This window comes from Pleuronectes platessa, chromosome 19 (assembly GCF_947347685.1).
Source record: "Pleuronectes platessa chromosome 19, fPlePla1.1, whole genome shotgun sequence".
Classification (NCBI taxonomy): domain Eukaryota; kingdom Metazoa; phylum Chordata; class Actinopteri; order Pleuronectiformes; family Pleuronectidae; genus Pleuronectes; species Pleuronectes platessa.
Window position 1 is genome coordinate 1270504 of NC_070644.1, and position 20704 is coordinate 1291207.

Genomic DNA, 20704 nt, shown 5'->3' on the forward strand with positions numbered 1-20704 from the left:
ATCACATTGCAAAATAATTCTCCGAAACAATGTTGTGAGTGTAGAGAAGTGTCTGCTACCTTGTCCTTGGATATGGGAAACGTCCAGACCTTCTTTCAGTCGCAGAATAACAGCTCCAAACTGGAAGTCGAAGGCATCGCTGAGAGGGAAAAAACACAAATGAAAGTTTCACACCAGCAGAGGACAGAAAAGGGCAAAATGCTAACTAATCTAAACAGAGACTCAAATCAAAAACACACACACGATTTGAAAAGAAAAGACCTCAAGAACTGTGAAAAGAAGTGCACTCAGGAAATAGCATGTTCAAACATCTTTCTCAATCCTGCAGGCTTAACCGTGTATGTACATTGTCATGGTTTCTACCTTGAGGGAGAATTTAGTGTATCAGCATATTAGCTGTAATATTGGTATTGCAGGGCCCCGACCTTCTTTCACCTTCAGCTTAAAAAAAACTGTTTATCAGTCAGCTCTAGTAAAGGGCTTAAAAAAGTTCAGCTTCCTAAACTCCACCCTTCTGACTTCAAAGTGTTACTATCAAGTTACAAGCTCTATTTATTGATTAGATATAAGACACCTGCATATGTCATATGGACTTTAATTTTGCAACACCTGAACCCACTTTTATAAGTCAATTTTTTTAGACCAGGATAATAAGCTTAGCCTGATTCAGTAACTGTTTAACTCATTCCAAAGTTTCCCAGCTTTGGGTTTTCATGTAAGAGCACTGGCAGAGGACACTGACTATATTCACTTAAGCTTTGATAAGTTGTGGGATCTCTACTCACTGGATCAAACTAATGTAGGTCTCCACGTTCATCATGTCACCGTCCCTCCAGTCATTTTTGAAGCCAAGCACCAGGGTGTTCGGCTTGAGGCGACCCAGGCCAGCAGCCTTGACAAGGACAAGAATAGGAAAAACAATCAATGAAATCGCTACTTTTTTCAAAAAGTTGTTTCTATGATACTGTTATTCTGGAGCAAGAAGTTAAAAATATTACAATTGGACTATTCACTCTGTCACTGTTGAAATTTGTAACTAGATACACTTTATTCCCTCTCAGGCTTGAGATGAAAACTTAGGCAGTAAATATCTCACCTATTTGAAAAAGGGTGTCAGTTTAATTTCTCTTCAGCAGAAGTGCAATAAAGGTTTTAATGCTCTAAAACTGGTTGTAATGTCATAGGAGAAGGGATAACTCTTGTGATATTGAATTTTTTTTCCTTTCTTCTTGTCTACCAATTCCAGGTGTAGGGCCAAACCAAGATGAATGTAGCCTACTAACAAGTATTCAGAATCCACAGCCTGATATGCCCTCTCAGAGAGCTCCATCATGGTCAAAACATTTTTTTTAAAGATCTGATCCACACTGTTGCACTGGAACATAGTACTCATTGAAAACACTCCCCTGTAGCCAGTAACACCTACAAGAGCACCAAGCATTGGTTAATTTGCAGCTTAAAAAAAAATACCATTCTCATTGAGTCATCTTTAAACTATTCACTTAGCGAGGAATCTCTCCTTAATTTTTTTCCTATTCATCCATCCTTGTAAGTTTCTTGCTTGAAAGCAAGTAAATGGGCCAATTCTGCCCAATGACACATTGTATGTAATACTAGGCTATGAGCATAATTCTAACATGATTTGACATGCATTGAGATCCAGTTGCTGAGCCAAAATTGTATAAAACTTATTGCCTCAATGAATAAAATTATCCCAAACCTAAGAGATGTGTACTCATTAAAGCACAGACACAAACAGAGGAAACGCTGCTGGTTGTCTGCACTTGTTGTACAAGGCTACGAGAGGCATGAACAACGTTTTCCGGAAATTAATCTCTGCATGTAGACGACCATCTTATCTCAGTGCCGTTGTTTGCAGTTTAGTCAGGGATTCTTGCTCATTGTTGCCCATTGTGGGAACTGATGAGTTTTTCTGTAATATCCTTTTTCTAGCACTATTACAGCTGTGCTGTTTCCTACCTGGAGCAGGTACTGTGTGCCCTGCCTCATGTCCTCAGCAAATACTGGTGTGTAGAAGGCTTTGGTCTCATTCTTCAGCAACCAGCGCTGGTACCGGGACTGCTCTGTGGAAATATCTTTGAAGTTTGGTCTTCTGGAACCCTATAGGAAGGTAAGCATGCACACACAAACACAAATATATAATTCCACACCCTCACCTTTAGCATCCTACAAGTTTAGAAACAATAACATGATAAATGCGGGAGTCCAATTGTCCAGGTTTATATGTCACAGGATGATCAATTTAGTCTGATTTTGATCACAGAATAACAAATTCAATCTGTAGAACAAAGTCCTCCTTTGAATCTCCTCATCTGGGATTTTGTTTATTCCTGCAGAAAAGAGTTCAAAGCCACTCTTCAGCAAGAGACTGCAATGCCATTAGCTGGGAATGTTTACACCATTTAACTGCTAAGCTTTTCTCAGCTCTAATGGAAGCACTAGAAACATGCACGAGGGCACATCAGAAGCCCCTTGTTGACTGCACAGAGCCTGCACTCATCTTATCAAAACTGCCCTTCCATTGTGAAATCTTTTTGGCTGGCCTGGATTAGTAAAAAGATTTTTACTTTTGTAAATGGGACTTGAACACGTATCAGCTGTATTACCACTGTGGCCCACTGATGTGTTAATTTCTGAGTATTATAGTGTGCCCGAGGGAAAAAAGGGTAAGAAATCCAACCACTGTGACAATGTTTGAAATGGAATACCAGTTTCAAATGATTAAATAATACTTACGTGCTGGTGGTGCTACTTTTATTGACTTGCCAGTTAGAAACCAACAGTAGTTGAGAGCTTGGTAAGTCTAGTCAGATTTAGAAGTTAAAACTGATGCACTAACACTGATGCACAGCGGGGCTCAGTTATAAAAAAACAGCCTTTGTGGCAGAAGCAGTTGACACACTTGATGTCGCTGAAGCATAATCAGACGGTTTAAAATAGCTGTATTGAAACACAATTTGACAGTTGCCCTTCTCTTGTCAGTTTCTGGAAAGAAATATTTAACACAATCTCAGATATAAGCAGCATACAAATTGAATTAAGCCCTCTGACTGCGCTATTCTGGGTTCCCTCACCCACATTACAATTGACCAAAATGAATAAGGACGTAATTGCTTTTGTCACTTTGTTAGCAAGACGGTTAATTCTATTTAGATGGACATTTCTGTACCCCCTACTCTTGCTATTTCGGCTAAAGATGTTTTGAATTGCATAAAATTGGACTCGCACTCAATGGGTCTATAAACAACTTTTAAACAATGGTAGGAGAATGGATCTTGCTGTGATCCCAGAATGATGTATGTTTATGTATATGTATCTATATGTATTTCAATTTTACTTTCTTCATCTGTCCTCCTTGGATGGGGTGGGGGATGGGCATGTATGAATACACAAGGTCTCGGTTGTCAGGAAGGACTTTATTGGTTGCGCTGGTTGGACTTTCAGTGTATTAACATACATGTATATTTATTTTTAGCGTGTTAATTTTATATTTTAGTTTTTTTTGTCGTTTTTTCTGATTTATTTATTTATTTTTAGTGTCGTTTTGTCACTATTATTTTTTATGTTTTTGGGGGACTTGTATTTATATTGGATAAATTACAGGTGAAAATATTCTGTAACTGTTGACCTATCGAAAACCCAATAAACAAGTTTTCATTCCAGCTGATGGAAGGAAAAGGGTTAAAATACAGAAATCATTGATTATAGTGTATTTATTAGTTCCAATTCATAATAACACACTTAATGATCCTAACTACTGCTGACTTTGTGACATGTACTCAACATGGATACATTGTATAGTGTATCTAAAAACAAAATTCCATAAACACATCTGCAGTCGGTTTTTTTCAGAACAATAACCACAAAAGGCAGATCAAGAAACAACAGAGTATATTACATCTACTCACCGTGCGAATATGACCACAGATCATCAGGCCTACATTCTTGGTGAAACTGTGAACCAGGTCCAGAAGAGCTGGTCGAGAGTTGGGGTAACCAGTCATCACCAAACATTGGGGTCTACAAACAGACATGTACAAGAGAAGTCATCAGTGCATCTTCATTAATTTCAGGTTTTACTCTCTATGCCTCTCTGCCTCTCTGTCTCTCTCTCTATATATATATATATATATATATATATATATATTATACACACACACAATGTCATAATTGTATCTTTTGCAATGACCTTTACAGAATTGTTACTCTTTAAATTTGCGGCTACCTTTTTTTCTGACCCTCACAGTGGCCCCTAGTCTTCTTAGCACAGGACAAAAAAAAACAGGAGCAGAGTAGCGAACATCAAAGCAAATATGCTAAGCTCCATGGGATTTAATGGAGGCGTTGAGAGTTGAAAAGGAGCTCAGGGGAATGGGCAAGTCTTTCTGAGGACACCTATCAAATGCCTTTAATCTCCTGCTTGGTTTGCTGCCATGGGAACAGTCCAAATGCACACCGTCACTAATACATTTTGTTATTCAAAAACAACTAATTTGATTTTGATTCAATCAAGGGTGGTCTCTACGTAAGAGTGAAGCACAATTGGTTGCTTTAAAAGTTGGGATGATCATTGGATTTAAGCAAAAACAATCTACACTTTCAATTTCTCATAGAACGCTGCCTAGTTCAGTGTTAATGGCAGTAATTAGGGTTATACCTGAAGTTCTTGATGTGGTCCTCCACTCCACTGAGGTGCAAAGTGTGTGTCAGAGATTGGTGGTAGGTCAGAGCCTGGGTTGATGAGCCCCAGTTCACATCTGGAGAGGAAGAGGCATGCAGGCAGTAACACACAGTGCAATTAGGAATTGTGTTTACAGGTCATCCTGCTGGGCCAAAGGCTGCCTGACTCATGTTGTGTTACAGGCAGTGAGAAGGCCTCATATGTGTGTGTAGCTGCATGTCAAACTGAGCGTGCACACAGGTGCCCAGGGTCAGCTTTTTGTTTGAAGAAATGCAAAGATGTGTAGAAGATCTTTTTTTTTTGGGGGGGGGGGGGTATCAGGGAAGCAACTACATACAACAGCTACAGACAACTTACATAAAAATTTCATCTGTTAAAAACTTCTCATTTTGGTAAACTGTCAACAGGTTAATCATTTTTCGAAAAAGCCACAACCGAGGCCGGTCCAGGATGTTCGTTGTTGAGTTTAGGGTAAAAACTGGAAGCAGACACTCTCCAGAACACTCAACATGAATAGTTTAACTTGTAGTGTTCTGCATGTGTGACATGTTTCCTATAAGATCAGTATCAAATGTATCAATATAAAAAATCTAAAAAGACAATGTCATTTCATAAGCAATTGGGAATGTGAGCTAAATCTTAACAAACAGCACAGGGTGCAGTGACTGTTTTTAAGTTATTACTCACCAGGCTTCTTGTAGCTGACATAAATATAGAGACCCAGAACAATGACGTTAGTGAGGAGGGCCGCCCACCAGTTGATGACAAACATCACCACACAGCAGAGTACGGCACCAGCAAGAGAAACCCACATGTTGTAGTATTTGAAGCTGGGACGCCAACCTGCAGCAATGAATACAAGTAAGAACAGAACAAGAGCAAAGTACATTCATAAACAGAGCAACCTTGGAGAGCTAGTAAAACTCTGTATGGATATTAAAATGTTAAAAAAATATATTATTATGGTAAACTGAGGAAATGCACTTCATGTTAAGGTAGAAGTCTTTTTCTCCAAAAATGTTGTAACAGACCACATCAAGTCAGAAGCGACCAAGGTCATCCTCTATGAAAGGAAAACTTTTCCAATATTTTTAACATGGTCTTAACACCGCTGTTAAGGAGTATGAATTAAGTTAAGGGTTAAATAATGAGAGTTAGCAGCCTGTAAGAATGTAGACCAGTAGATTATGTCAGCTATTAGGGACCACATGTTTTTTCTTGGTTCCACAGATACAAGTCTAACTGAATTTTAGTGATGGGATACATTGGGACTGTGTGTGGTTACATAATGACAGGGTCTAAAACAATCCACAGGACATAAAGGGTACATTGATGGTGCTTTTTTTCTCAGTACCATGCAAAGATTTAAAAAAGTTCCTGAAAAGGCCGGAATAACAAATGGGTTTACAGTTCATGGTTGCAAAGGCTGGAAAAAAGTAAATGTGTGTGTTACAGCTGGCCTTTAATTGAGTAATGTACCATTTAAGTCCAAGTTATAAAATGATCTGCTTGGAAGAATTAGAAGCACATAAAGAATATGTACCTGATGTTCTGCTAGAGCTTTGGTATTGAGGGGGAGAAAAGCACAGAGCTTAATAAAAATACTACATGCATTTAATTCAGCTAATCATTCTACAGCCTTAAGTGTCAGTTAATCCAAAATACAAAACTCACCATACAGTTTAGTTGAAATTATCCATGTTTTCTTATATCTGTGTTAGATTTCTACTTTTGTATCAATGCAATGGAGGAAAATGGAATCTTAGCCCCTTCCAAACACATTGTCCACATCATTTTGGATAAGGCAACTTTTTTAATTAAGGTTAGGGTTTATTAGCATTTGTTTTCTAAACAGCAATGTTTGAACCTGAATAATCGTCTCTTATCGATCATAGTTTTTAATATTTGTGACTAAATATAACAAAAAGCCGAAGATTCCAGTTAGAAGGTGTCGTAGGTGAGAAGCCTGAAACAGTTTTGAATTGCAGTAAAATTAATGTTGACGATTTGGAGCTAAAAGCATCCGGAACATTGACATAATGTAACAGCACTTCTTTATCCAAATACTACAAGTGATATTTTAGCAACTACCTGAAAATGTAAACTATGCTTTCATTGTGTGTGTCTACAGTATCCATTGATTTCCCTTTTAGAACCTGAATTTCTCTCTGCTATACACTTATTAAAAACATTCAAAATCTTATAAATGATCAGCTGACTGCTGGTGCATTAAGGTGAAAAATATACATTTGACATCAGAAGTTCTATTAGCTTTTCCTGAACATGACCGGTCTCATGGGCTTTCAAAAACTGTCTCTAAGCTCTTTGATGTGATCTGCAGCTCAACTGCTTCAAGTAATTCCCTCAAGTAATCAGTTCCCATCATATTCACTGTTACACAGCATAAGCCTCAAGTCTCTGCTACTGTGTCTGATGATCTCCTGTTTGTGAAATTAACAAATAACGTCTACTTTGAGACGTTGCTCATTGTCTTACTTCTGGATCTAGCACCGTTTACTTAATATCTCCCGTTTTCGGGGCTTGATCTTACCTGGTGAGTTAGCCAGTGAGGCATGGAACACAGAGAAGTTGATCAAGGCATAGGACGCCAAGAAGAAGTTGGAGATGATGGGGGCAATTACATTCAACTGAGCTGCAACATGAAAACAACAATCAGTCAACTCACAATTGGTCAAAGCTCACCTGTATTTCCATATTCTTATGTTTAACAAAATTCTAAACCTATTAAGATAAATTATAATGTTATTTATAATTCAAAACATTTAACATTTTGGACCGACAGCATTGCCTCTATGTTGTTAGTTTTTAGTCTATAGAAAGTAGTGTTTACTGTGTCAGAGTATAAATGAGCAGTGTGTGCAGCCATACCAATGAGGATGAAGGCCAGTGCTATAAAGAAGGTCAGGATGTAGCCTCGGAGAGGCTCATTATTCTTGCCGTAGCCTTTAGCAAACATGGCCAGGCCGGGGTAGATATTGTCCTTACACAAAGCCTGTGGATAAATCACAGCATGTTTTAATTGTTCACTTAAAAATAACTGCACATGAACAACATTGTATATCATTGATGTATTTTAAGTGGGTTGTTACCTGAAAAACTTTAGGTGCACTGACTAAAGAAGCCAGAGCTGAGGACAGAGTGGCAGAGAAGATACCGGCACTGATGATGGGTCCAAAACCAGAAACCATGCTCATCACCTAAATAGAAGATTAAATGCATTTTGAAATTGTTGAAACCTAATAAAACCGCCAGCTCTTGGAAGTTTGCCCACCCCGAAAACTTTTTTTCAACTCTCCTCAGTAGCACAGTTGTCAGGGTGGGGTTGGTTGGTGGCTGGGACATACCTGGAAGTCATTCAGGAGTCCATGGTGGCAACTATATTTTTCAGTTTGACAGGAGGAGAAGTCATAGCCGAATTTGCAGGCGGCATCAGTGCAGTTCAACATAAACTCGGAACTGAGAGTGTCATTCACATTTCCAGTGGCTTCCCTCACAATACAGGAACCTATCGATAGGAAAGTATAAGGCACATATTAAAACTCTGCAAAGAAACGAGATTAACCTAAAAAAGTGACGATTCAAAAAACTACAGAGATAGAATACTGCACCTGTTGAAACAGCAACACCCAGGTAGACTATTCCTGTAATTAATATGGCCAGAAGGGTTCCTCTAGGAATGGCTAGTTGTGGGTCCTGTAATAAACCACCACAGCTCAGACTTATGATGGCAAGCAATCTATAACAGCAAGAATCTTTCAATCCTCATCATAAAATGGATTTCAGATCAATTCCAATTATTTTTCATCAAGTTTTGGTAATATGCATTATATCAGGATAAACTTTTAGGATGGATCATCATCTAATTCCAGGGGGTTTGTTAACTACTGGTGACTTACAGAAAGGTCTCCTGAAATGTTTGCTCCAGCCAAAATACCAGTGGCTGCAGGGAAGAAGATTGAAAAGACGGAGAAGAAGGTTTCATCTCGGAAGTTGGGACCCATATTTTCCCACATGATTGCACCTGACAGGAAAATAAAGTTTTAATTACTGAAACACCGACAAAGCCTTTAGTGAAGCTACTGCATTAGCTAACATCCACTGTCATGAATATAAGATTGTACAGATGTTAACTCTGCCAAATAAGAAGTCAAAAATCAGGATGTGTCATACTGTCATAGCCAAAGAAGCCAACAGATTCCTTTGCTTTGACTGGTATGAAGGTTCCAATGAAGTAGTTGATGATGGCTGTAATGAGGACAAATAGCAAGAAGATCTGGGCCTACAGAGAAGCAAATTAAACAACAAATTAGTCACCACTGACAAAGGTATGAATGAATCACTGTGTCTGATAAGATCTTCTTGAAGTGATTTTTCATGATGAGTCATAGCACTATCCAATTCACATTAGCTTTTATGGTATAAGAGATCATATCCTGTTTATACCTTGGCCTCCCATTCCATTCCTGCTACAGAGATGCCCAGGAGAAGAATTACTGTAATGGTGCCGATGATTCGGACATCATTTATTTCATCCATCATGAGGGCATCTGCACCCTGAGAGACAATACAAGGAGTTATTAAATGGAATGACAAAGAACCTCCTATTCTTTGATAAGTATTATTATAGCTACTTGATATTACAAAAGACACATTCAAAGCTACACAAAGTCAAATGGACTTGCTTGAGTGAATCTCTGAACAGTGTTTCTGAGCGGAGCTAATGTGGAATGGTAGTAGCAAAAAAGAGGGAACTTTTTACTTCAAAGAGTATCTTTTGAAGATGTTGATATTGTGGTGGTTGCCACAAACAAATCAGAGTTAGTGTAGGTTTAAAAATACTTAAGATTCAGTGTGAAATTGTAGCGTGACAGAAGATGTCAGCTAAGACGGCTGTCCTTCATATGTGGCCCTCGACACATTTGCATTTACAAGGCACATTGAAGAAGCATTTGGGTGCATTCACACCTGAACTTAGTGCTGCCCACTTGTGATTGGATCACTCAGAATGTATGTTAATACTAGGCTTAAATAGGTTCTAAAAGTACCACATGGTGCTAAGAAACTTACTTGAAGAAGTTCAACAACAGTTTCAGCAAAGCCCACCACATACATGGCCACAGCCACTGCATTCGCAAAGGCAAATATCAGACCAATAGAGCCTCCAAACTCTGGACCCAGACTCCTTGAAATCAGGTAATATGCTCCACCTGGAAATACAAATAAATGAACAAGATGTTAGTTCAAGGTAACTGTTAAATAAATTTGGAATAAAATGAGAGCATGGATTTACTATTTTAACTTGACATGTTTATGTATGCAGTGGGATGATATTGCAATTATTTGCAAATAAAAGTAATGTACAATGGAATAACTATCGACAGCCTATCACACATGACCTGTAAATATACAAACTGTCAGGAGGTGGGTTAAAGGCCCAGTGAGTTATTTTCAGTGTTTCCAAAGCTTTCTCTTTAAAACACTTTAGATAGTATGAAGCCAGAGGTAAAGCCTGAATCATCTGCTAACAGGCCCACTTTAATCTGTTGTTTATGTCAAACAGTTCCATCCGAGGTTTCCATGAGCCCCGTTAGCACAATGACCAATTAAGAACTCTACTCTTGTGTGACGTACTGTCGTGGCCTCACCAGTTCAACAGCAGGGAGAGGTCCCCAGGGCAGCCATTAATCCACATTTATTTTGTTTCCAGGATAAAATATCAATCCGTTTGAAACAACAGGTCTGGCTGGGCATGCTACTTCTATCTAATATCCAGCTATTGGCGTCTCGTCTATAATCACACGCTTGCCTGCAATAAAGCAGCTTAGATTTGCCCCGAGGCCTTGCTGGAGAATTCATCTGAACATAAAAAGTTGCACTGTGTTGTAAACTGTTCAGTTGTGTCACACTGTTTTGTGATATTAAATGTTTTAGTTTGATGGCCCCATGTCCTAATGGACCACACTATGGTCTGACTAGTCACCCAGTGGCTAGAAATCTAGGACACCAATGTGAGAAACCTATACCACCAAATGTCACAGAAAAATCCAACTTATCGATTTCAGTCTTTAATATATTAAGTCTACAGACAGCTTCAGAGTTATATGTCTTGTTTCTGTTCTCTGCCAAACCACCTTACACATTGGTTAGATTGGGATTGACACACACACACACACACACACACACACACACACACACACACACACACACACACACACACACACACACACACACACACACACACACACACACACACACACACACACACACACACACACACACACACACACACACACACACACACACACACACACACACACACGTCAGGTGTGAACAACTATACTTCAGGAGTTGTGAAATATTGGCAACTGCACTTAACCCTAATCGGTAAATGTGTTTCTTGGGCCATTTTCAGACATGACCTCCAGAGTAACTCTGGAGAATTGCGTCCAGATTACTTTTCCCTTTCATTTATGAACTATGCAGCAGGAGGTTCTCTGCTTAGACACATTCCCAACAGCAAAAAATCCTCCAGAAGATTCAGGTAAGGGGTGGTGCAGCAGGCAGAGGCAGGATGCAATGTATTCATTCTGCTGCAGAGATCGTGGGTTTTTGTTTACAGCACATCAACATAGGCGTTGGCTTTTATCAGCACCAGCTCTTTTGATATCTTCATCAGTGTCTTCTGCATTTAAGGCACTGCTTCATCCATTGATATTTGTATCCCTTTTGTATTATTCATTTTCGTGTTAGAAAATTCATCAATCCCCACACTCCTGCGGAGGAAACTTCAGTTCTGTCTGACTAATAAGAGGTTATGTATTCTGTATCAATGCATAGTGTACACTCATTCTGACAGTTCAAATAAAGCTTTAAAAGCAATACATGGCCACGATGAGTCTATGTATACCTCTTAACTGTAGTTGTGATGTGGACTCTCATAAACCAATAATTAAAAATATATTTTACATTACATTTGTTCTGTCTCAAAGTAAGAAAGAATACCATCACTGACAAAACAACTAAAATATAGAAGAAAGTTATGCATACCTCCTCGTACAAATCCATTTGTGGCAATGGCAGAAGTAGAGAGACCAGTGATGGTCGTCACTGCAGTAGCCATGGCAACAATCAAACAGGCGAGACCTGCAAAATAAAACACAGAAAGAACTTTACAAACCTCTTGAACTGAAAAAAATGTGCAACACTGTTAACAGTTTTCGAGCAGGCCGTCCAATCACTCTGAGAGTTCTGTGAAAAGTAGCAGCTCCGCGCCTTTAGACCAGCTATGAAGTCTGATACATGTGTCACTGTGTGGTGATATTTCACTTCAAAGTGGAGAATTATCAACAAATTCTGGGGGATGTGGTGTGTGAAGTGAGAATGTCAGTAAATACAGGCTGTGTTCCACACTTGTTGGTAGCATTACAGTTATATTTGACGTCATCAACTCAGGAAGTATGTGTTATTTGTTACCTCTAGACTGGATAATGTAACTCTTTACTATCAGGATGTCATAGTAAGTCTCTGAAAATCCTGCAGTTGGTACAAAGTGCTGCAGCACGAGTGCTGACAGGAACTAGAAGGAGGGATCATATTACACCTGTCTTAGCCTCTCTGCATTCAGAATACAATTCAAGATCCTGCTCCTCACATATAAAGCCCTTACCAGTAAAGCCTTCAATATCAAAGAGCTCATAACCCCATATTATCCAAATAGATCACTTCGGTCCCAAAACACAAGCCCCTCTCCTGTGGAACCAGCTCCCACTCTGGGTTCTGGAGACAGACGCCATCTCTACATTTAAGGTTAAACTTAAAACATTCAGGCAGATGACCACCCACATCGAGTCTGGTTCTACTAGAGGTTTCTTCCAGTTAAAAAGGGAGTTTTTTCTCTCCACAGTCGCCAAAGTGCTGCTTACAACTGCTTGTATGTTGTGATTTGGCGCTATACAAATAAATCTAATTGAATTATGTCCATTCTTTGTCACATCAATGTTTAACACTGGCTGGAGAATCCCAAAACACCTGAACCCTCATGAATGCTTTTTTCCCCTCTGACATGAAAGTTCTGCAGTTTGTTTGCTTCTTATTTAGTTATTTAGTCGACAAAATTATGCACAAACTACTGTACGAACTCCCATGAAACTTGGTACAGTGACTTGGCCAAAGTTTGGCAGAATTTTCAGATTGCTCAGGGAATAATACATGAATTTTGATGGGGGGAAAAAGATCACACATAACCAGAGGATTATGTGTATATATGTGTGATTGTGTGCACTTTGGTGCAGCTTTATTAAATTAAAGAAGACTGTTGGGCCTGGGCCACCACAGCGTGTGTAATTGATTGGAAACACTGGTCATTAGTTTGTCCTGAGTTGATGTTAAACTACTAGCAATAACTTTTAATTCAAAAATTTAATTTACAATCATCTCAAGATCTGTTAGTGGCGGTGTGGCCTAGGGGGTAGAGTGGTCGTTATCCAAGAAGAAGGTTTGGAGTTCAATCCCCACTCTTCCCCATCTGCATGCCAAAGGTAAAGATACTGAACCCCTAAAATGGCCCCTCATAAATGTTGTTATAGTTATATTGAAAAAAAAATTGAGAATCATGATAAATTTCTTAGAATTGCATTAAACATTTTTTGTTTGATGTTACCATAAAATGTATTAATATACATGCATTGTCATAAAGTGGTTATTTCTATAAACTATAGATTCACAATTAAATGGTCTGTATTTAAATTGCGTTTTTCTAGTCTTGATTACCACTCAAGGTCTTTTTTCTATGAGGGGCCATTTGGGGTTCAGTATCTTGCCGAAGGACACCTTGGCATGCAGATGGATCGAACCACGGTTTTCTGGTTGGAGGACGACCGCTGTACCTCTCAGCCACAGCCGCCCCAAAAAAGTGATGTTTTTAAAGATCAGTTCCAATGTAAGAACTCAAGAATGTTGTCTACTCTACAGTATTTATTCCTCAGTGTGGCATTGCCATGCAGGAGGCGGTCTTATACTCTCTACTATTTCTTGTGCAATAATGTTGTTACACCATTAACCACAGGCTAATTGCACACAACTTTACATGTCCAAAAAACAAACTGAACATTTGCTTTTGAAGGAAAGTTATTGTAAATTTAACAGAATTTTTTTTTTTAACAGGCAACATTTTTTTTTAATGTAACTTATTTAAATGCTCAGCTCTCCAAAAATGATCTCTACTTACCAATTCCAGCCTGACCAACGATCCATGACATGCGGATGAAGAGCATCACACCCCAAATGTTCAACATGCAGCGGACCTACAAGGAGGAGGGACTGTTACTGTGTATGCATGAGAGGGGACATGTTCAATAAAATCACATAAATGGGATTTTATGGGGACGATTGAGAGAAGTGTTTATTTGTGTAAAAAAATAAAGAAGTGAGAAGCATTCTGCCAGTGAGAAGAAGGTAACCAAAAGATGTGAAATCTACCACCTAGAAGTCCTGTGTGGTAGCATTAGCTGCACACTGTATGCTTTTGTTTGTAGCTCTTTTTATTCACAGTTAGTCACAGACCAGGGCTGAGTTGCTGGTGTGTTGTCAGAAGACAGGTAAAATAAAAACAAACATTTGAGTATAGTTGCCGACAAATCTTTATGTTTGATCACAATGTTCTGGCTTTTGTTCATACCGTATTAACGTTACATTATTGCGTTGCAGGTGATATGTGTGCTATTACACAATATTATTTAAACTGTATGTTGGGCAGATGACAGTCAGGTAAGGATTTGAGTACTGTGAGCGTGAATTACTGGTGGCTCAGTTAGTGGTTGGTTGGAGCTAAAAACACTAAGAAAGAAATCACTTGCAATGAGAAACATGTGGTTTAAGGTACAGTCAGCCGACAAGGTAATTTTTATAGCAACACATGTCTGAATATCATAATACTGCTTTTATTTTGACATGACTAGTCCTTACTTCCTCACTAATATAAACCTTGCACCGCTTCTCATGTCTTCTGGTCTCGAATGGCTTTCATCAAAATATTTTCATAAAAGGATCATCTTACAGTGTGAAGATGTACTTGTGCAGATTCAAGTTCAATTCAGATGCAGAACAGATACTTTCATTAAAAATTACTTATAAGTTTATCATTGTTATTGTGGGGATTTTTTTCATTATAAATCATCTAGATTGTTTATTAAGCTGCCTTCAGGCATGCACTGAAACTCCAGATAATCTCCTGAAATGATTCAGATGACCTGTATGTGAGAACGCAAATGTCAGAGACACCAGTCATTTTTCCTGCCAGCCCCCTGGTAAAAACTTTGGATAATGTCCAAGTGAGCCCATGTGAGAACACAGCAGGAGATTATCCAGCGAGTGGGCTCGCTGATCATGTTTTTCACACGCAACTGATTCAAATAAAACCAAAAAGAATACAAATAAAGCAAACACAGAAGAAGACTCGACAAAAGTAGACATAGTAAGAGTTGCAGTAGTTTACAACAATTTCTACATTTCAATAGTGGCTTACCAGCACTCCCTTAATCCAGCCAAATTTGACCACTCCTTTAGAGTCGGCTGCTTCTTTTGCGGCAGCTTCCTCAGCCGGGGTCAGCTCATCACCATTGGCAAACCCATCTTCAAATGGCTCCTAAAAAGAAGAAAAATAAAATCACAATTAAATGTGGATCACAAACATAGACAGTGAGTAGAGGGTGATGCTGTCAGCCATAGCCCACTGAACCAACAATTTTAAACCTGGATTTCATCCATGAGTACTCATGGCAACCTTTGAGCCAGGACATACAAATGAACCCATACAAGACCACATTGGGGGTATCTTCAAGGTTGAAATCTGAGTTTGCAACACAACAAATCTGTAGTGTTGTAAGTGACTAAACATGAGGTGAGATTTTCAAAATGATCATGGAATGTATGTGTGATAAGAGTCACATTCTTGCCAACATTAGCTAAAACACTAAAATAGACAGAAGCACAGAGAGGATGTTTTACTACCCCAAGTAAAAACAAATACAAAGCCTTCCTCCTATTCAGAGACAATGGTGTGATGTTGGTGGCCTTCCTGAGTACAGTCTACTGTCCTTACTTCATTTATAGCACTTTGACCTTGGGATGAACACAGGATGCCTGACGTTATTACAGAATTTCCTTCTTCCGCTAACTGGGAGGAATGTATATAAAAATGATCCTGTGTGGTTCCCGAACATCCTTTACACAGTAGACCTAGAGGCTGGAATTCTTATTGTAAGCTCCAATATAGTTAAGGTGGGGTGGAAAAAAAACATACTGAAAAGGTTCCTGTTCTTAGCATCAATTTAGAATCAAATTTTATTTGCATGGCCTATATTCACAAATCTAAATTTGTCTTTCAATAAAAGGAAAAAAAATAAGCTTCAGAGCTTAAGCAGAAGTGTTTATGTTTGAGCTATGCAACTCTTCAGAACAGTTTATGTGCTCCATTACACAAATAACAACATTGCTGGCTTTGTATTCCCAGTGGGGAGTTACCAAATAGTGCAAATGTATAATGGTAAATGATTTGTATTTATATAGCGCTTTTCTAGTCTTGATGACCACTCAAAGTGGTTTACAGTACAGATTTACCATCCAACCCCACTTCTTTCTTGTAATTTGCCCTGTATAATTTCATGGAAATTAGTTGAGTATATTTTGTTTTGTATACTTTTTAACTTTTCATCTGGCAACAAGGCATCAGCTAACCAATAATTAAATCATGTTTATGTGAAAGGGGAGGCAGATGCAGATGGCTGAACAGGTAGGTGTTTATTTGGTTGTGGATATTATTTCCAATGTACTTCTCGTTAGTACTGCAACGATCGCTAGCATGGCATGCTAGCACCAAAGCATAAAACTGAAATTGTTGTTGCTCAGACAATCATGGCAGCACCAAGCATGAGGCACACCAACGGTCAATGGTTAATGAAACGCAAACCTGTGAGTCCAGTCGTACTAGTATGCCTATGCTTCTGGAACCTCAATTGCAACATGTAAAAGGCACAAAAGATGGAGAGGAAGCAAGGTCCAAGGCAGCTTTTCTAAACTGGCACTACTTGGTGGGCTACCTGGGTAAACATCACCTAAATATTTGCCACACACCTGTCTCAGTTGTGTGCACTGCAGTAATTAAGTGGGGACTAGCATCAACCAAGAGCCAGTATGTGACAACTGTGGGGATATCAGTAAATTGTGGCATCTAGCGATACTCCTACAATGACAGCTGTTTAGGGGAGATCTGCAAATTGTACGGTAGAAATACCCTTGGATAAACTCTGCATGAACAGAAGGCGACATGCCACTGGCCACCACAATGTCCGTAAAATTTTCATTTTAGGTAAGAGTGTAAAAACTAGCAGTGTGTTAAAACTTTCTTCACAACATGGGTTTAAATTCCAGGAACGCCATGTATTTGACACTCCACACGAGTGCCCCTGCATCCCAGCTGAGCAGCAAGTCCAATACTGAGGGTATATAATCAATGTTATAACAAAATTAGCACCAAACAGGCAGGCTCAGCAGATTTGGTTCTTTGACTAAGAAAACCTAATTAAAATTAATGTCTATCAGTATAATTGTATTAAAAAAAAAAAGAAAAAAAAAAGGAGACAAAAACAATTCACGACTGTTAAAAGCTTTAAAGAATTAGATTGATATTCTCTGGATATCCTGTTCAAATGTTCAATATACATTCCATGAAAAAACATCTCCTCTGGTTATAAACGACCTTGGGTTATGGATCCCCTTACACCGTGTCATTTTACAGCAGTGGAAAGGAAGTGCAATGATATTACTGTAGCCTGCCAGGCTATGTGAATCGATTAGTGCGCATGCCCTCAGGATCTATGTCCATTGATGAGGACGGTAATGTCCACATCCAAAGAGAGAGAAGTTATACATTTTCATTGGTGCTTACGAGGATGGGCATTGCATAGTTTATAGTGGTTTAATTTTAACCACTGAATCTTAGGATGCTTTTAGACACACACTGAACTCTGAATAATCTCTATAATAATATAATAATTTATCGGGAAGTGGATGTATGTGAGAATGTCAGAGTCAGAGGCTTATGCCCTGCCTCCTTCATGTTGCAATACTGCCCCAAATGCTCTGGAAATGCTTGTAGTGTTGTAAATGTTACTGACCAGGAAATATCCTGATGTGCTCTTCATATGTGAAAGGCAACCTCAGGATCAGAGGGCTTATTATGATATGACCCTCCAGGCTTCATTTGAGAAGTATCTAAAATACGGTTTCCATGGTTTCCCTCGGGCCTTAAAGCAAGGTCTAAGATAGTGGAAACATGAAACTAACGTGAATGGAAATCTCTCAACAGAGAGGTTCTATTACAATAAATAAGCGTTTTAAATTATCTAAGAGTGTTGAGCCCCTGGCACATGTAGAGCTGAGCTCTGGGAGGGGGGCCCTGAGCATCACTCTACATCACTTCACCTGAGCCACCTGTCAGCATCAACCCCCTGCCTGTGTCCCTTCAGTGACACAGCAAAACTGCTGCAATCTGGCTGTGACAGTTAGACAGGCTGTTGAGAGCAAAAATCCCTCTTCAGGTCAGGGTCATGTTATGATCAAAGTGCATGTTTAGACTGGAGGGAGCCCTTTTCCTCAATGGTTTATCAAAATTGTATTCATATCATAATTTTAGGATCTTGAGGACTTGTGATTTAATTAAAGGGCAGATCAAGGAATGTTTTTCACTTGCTTTACTAGCAAGATATACTCTTAGTCTTGGTGGTTGTATGCACTGTCCAAGCACCGTTTTAGTTGTACATGTTGTAATTAGGGCAGTATACCAAAATTCTATACTTTTGGGATACAGAATATAGCAGTATCACCAAGTATCTGGAACCAAATATTTGGTCTTCTTTTTTAAAATTTTCAAAATAGATGACATTAAATGACATTAGCATTTTGAGCAAACAGCTCCAGCTAATTTTTATGGCGTAACGATTCAAAAATAAATACATCTGCTCTTGAAACAAATTATTGAAATAGATGGGCTCTGCTAATATAATTATGCAATAATGACACCAATGCTGCCCTTGTGTGGCGTTAGGGACACTGTCTACTAGGGAGCATTTGTTTGGGGGATTTATGGAACACGTCAAGATAGATTCTAGTTCCTGCCCGTCTATTCTTATCATCTCAGAGGGAGACAATTTACCTAATATTTTGAGAATGAAGAACAACTGTTCTGGTATATTTGATTATTGTCTTCTATGGATGCTTTAAATAAGGATTTAATCTAACCTTTGGGGCCTGTCTGCTTTGAGCAACTATCTTCTATAACAATTCCATTGAATTATTGTGAAAGCATTGGCTTTTCAGCACCATCTTCATGATCAGTAGACATTCTGAAAGCCACATTAACCTGTCAGCTAAAACTTTGACTTGGACGGATGTGATCCATTGAGTTAATTTGTCACACAAATAGAGTGGGCTGAGCTTGAACAAAGAGAAGCTAAAACTGAGAGGCCCAAACGCTTTTGCTCTTTGTGAAACACTCTGATACGAGTCATTCTACAGAACAAAAAATACAAAGCATAAGACTGACACAAAAACCTGAACAAGGTTGAAGCAACCTCGAAGTTCTGATGTGCTTTTAGTTTACATTATTTTGTGTATGTTGGGGACCAAGAGTCCGTGTTCAAATCATCCTACCACAGCAGTTGCACATAAAATTTCTAAAAATCACTACACCACATGACATCATATTCTTCACAAAATTTGATGTCAGTGAAGGCTTGAAGAAAAGCTGCATCACATATTTTTTATACTAAGACAATTTGTCACTGAGTCACCGAATACACAGCCCAGTGAACAATGCAGTCGATACAGGATGAGTTGGTGGAGATTATCTACATGGCTGACGCAACACAGAGGCTGGCTTTGCACAACAATGACAAAGCATCAAGAGTTTAGCACGGCAGGGCAAACTGTATCATAACTTGCCACGAAATGGACTATTTTTGCAATCAAGACTCGAAAAAGTTAACAGAAAGTCAAGCACAATTTTAGGAACAAATTCAAGAGTTAATTATCCTTTGCAACCCCACGGCAGCTAGGAAGGGCAAAGCTTCATATCCAGGAAAGAGCTGGCACGTTCTAGGGACTACATATTAAAGAATAATTCATAATCCACATATTATCAGGACTGACGCAACACATCTAATCATAGAATAAATACAGCTCCTGTTTGGGTCAGTGAGGTATGGGCTACACACCACTTCACGGAAAAACAGACCTCACTGCAGGCACTAACCCTAACCCACTTTCAAAAGAGAGGATTGTGTTGGGTTACGTAATGATAGAGCACTTTTGAATTAAAAGCCACATGCTGAAGGTAACTTACTTCATGGCTACATATAAATAAATGTGTTGAAAGTCATTTGTGTCAAGTGTCTGACACATGATGACGTGATTATTATTTTTTATCATATATGATTAGTATTGTTATGTCATTTCAGTATTTAAGACTTTTTTTCTGATAAAATGAAATCTTAAGAGTTGTAAAAAAAAAAAAAAAGATTACTTGTTACTTAATGGATAGGAAATTATTAAGATAAAATTATTAATTTAATCATGCTGAGGTAACTCATTAAGCACACGCCAAATATTCTCCTTTGTTTACGGGTGTAATGGGGGTTGCAGCATCTTTACAGCTTTCTTAACTTCTAGTGGCAGTGGTGAACATCATTCAACCCCAGCTGATACCAATTTCATGCTGACAGACCCGTACCCTCCCTGCATGATTCTATCAGTAACCGCGAGGGACGATCAGATGTCCAATACCTCAGAAATCTCACCATTGTTGAAAAAACTCCCACCATTCAGTTCATTATTCTTTTACTGTGCTGAGTCTCTCCAAGAGTTAGATTCCCTGCTGAGGCCTGTTGATGGAAGTGAAATGGCCTGGCCTCACACTGCAGAGATTCT

The 20704-nt window shown here is 38.9% G+C and overlaps 1 protein-coding gene across 1 annotated transcript in view; it reads right to left on the reverse strand.

The window, feature by feature from the left end:
- Positions 1 to 20704, reverse strand: part of slc12a2 (solute carrier family 12 member 2) — a 51043-nt gene that overhangs the window by 17493 nt on the left and 12846 nt on the right. The window contains exons 2-19 of the mRNA XM_053411585.1: positions 15246 to 15365; positions 13950 to 14025; positions 11771 to 11866; positions 9791 to 9930; positions 9167 to 9277; positions 8894 to 9002; positions 8620 to 8744; positions 8332 to 8416; positions 8068 to 8228; positions 7813 to 7920; positions 7592 to 7715; positions 7254 to 7355; positions 5390 to 5545; positions 4679 to 4778; positions 3930 to 4041; positions 1981 to 2121; positions 786 to 892; positions 60 to 139 (exon numbers count right to left, since the gene is read on the reverse strand). Coding sequence (XP_053267560.1) covers positions 60 to 139; positions 786 to 892; positions 1981 to 2121; positions 3930 to 4041; positions 4679 to 4778; positions 5390 to 5545; positions 7254 to 7355; positions 7592 to 7715; positions 7813 to 7920; positions 8068 to 8228; positions 8332 to 8416; positions 8620 to 8744; positions 8894 to 9002; positions 9167 to 9277; positions 9791 to 9930; positions 11771 to 11866; positions 13950 to 14025; positions 15246 to 15365 — 2053 coding nt within the window. The remainder of the gene's footprint in view (positions 1 to 59; positions 140 to 785; positions 893 to 1980; positions 2122 to 3929; positions 4042 to 4678; positions 4779 to 5389; positions 5546 to 7253; positions 7356 to 7591; positions 7716 to 7812; positions 7921 to 8067; positions 8229 to 8331; positions 8417 to 8619; positions 8745 to 8893; positions 9003 to 9166; positions 9278 to 9790; positions 9931 to 11770; positions 11867 to 13949; positions 14026 to 15245; positions 15366 to 20704) is intronic.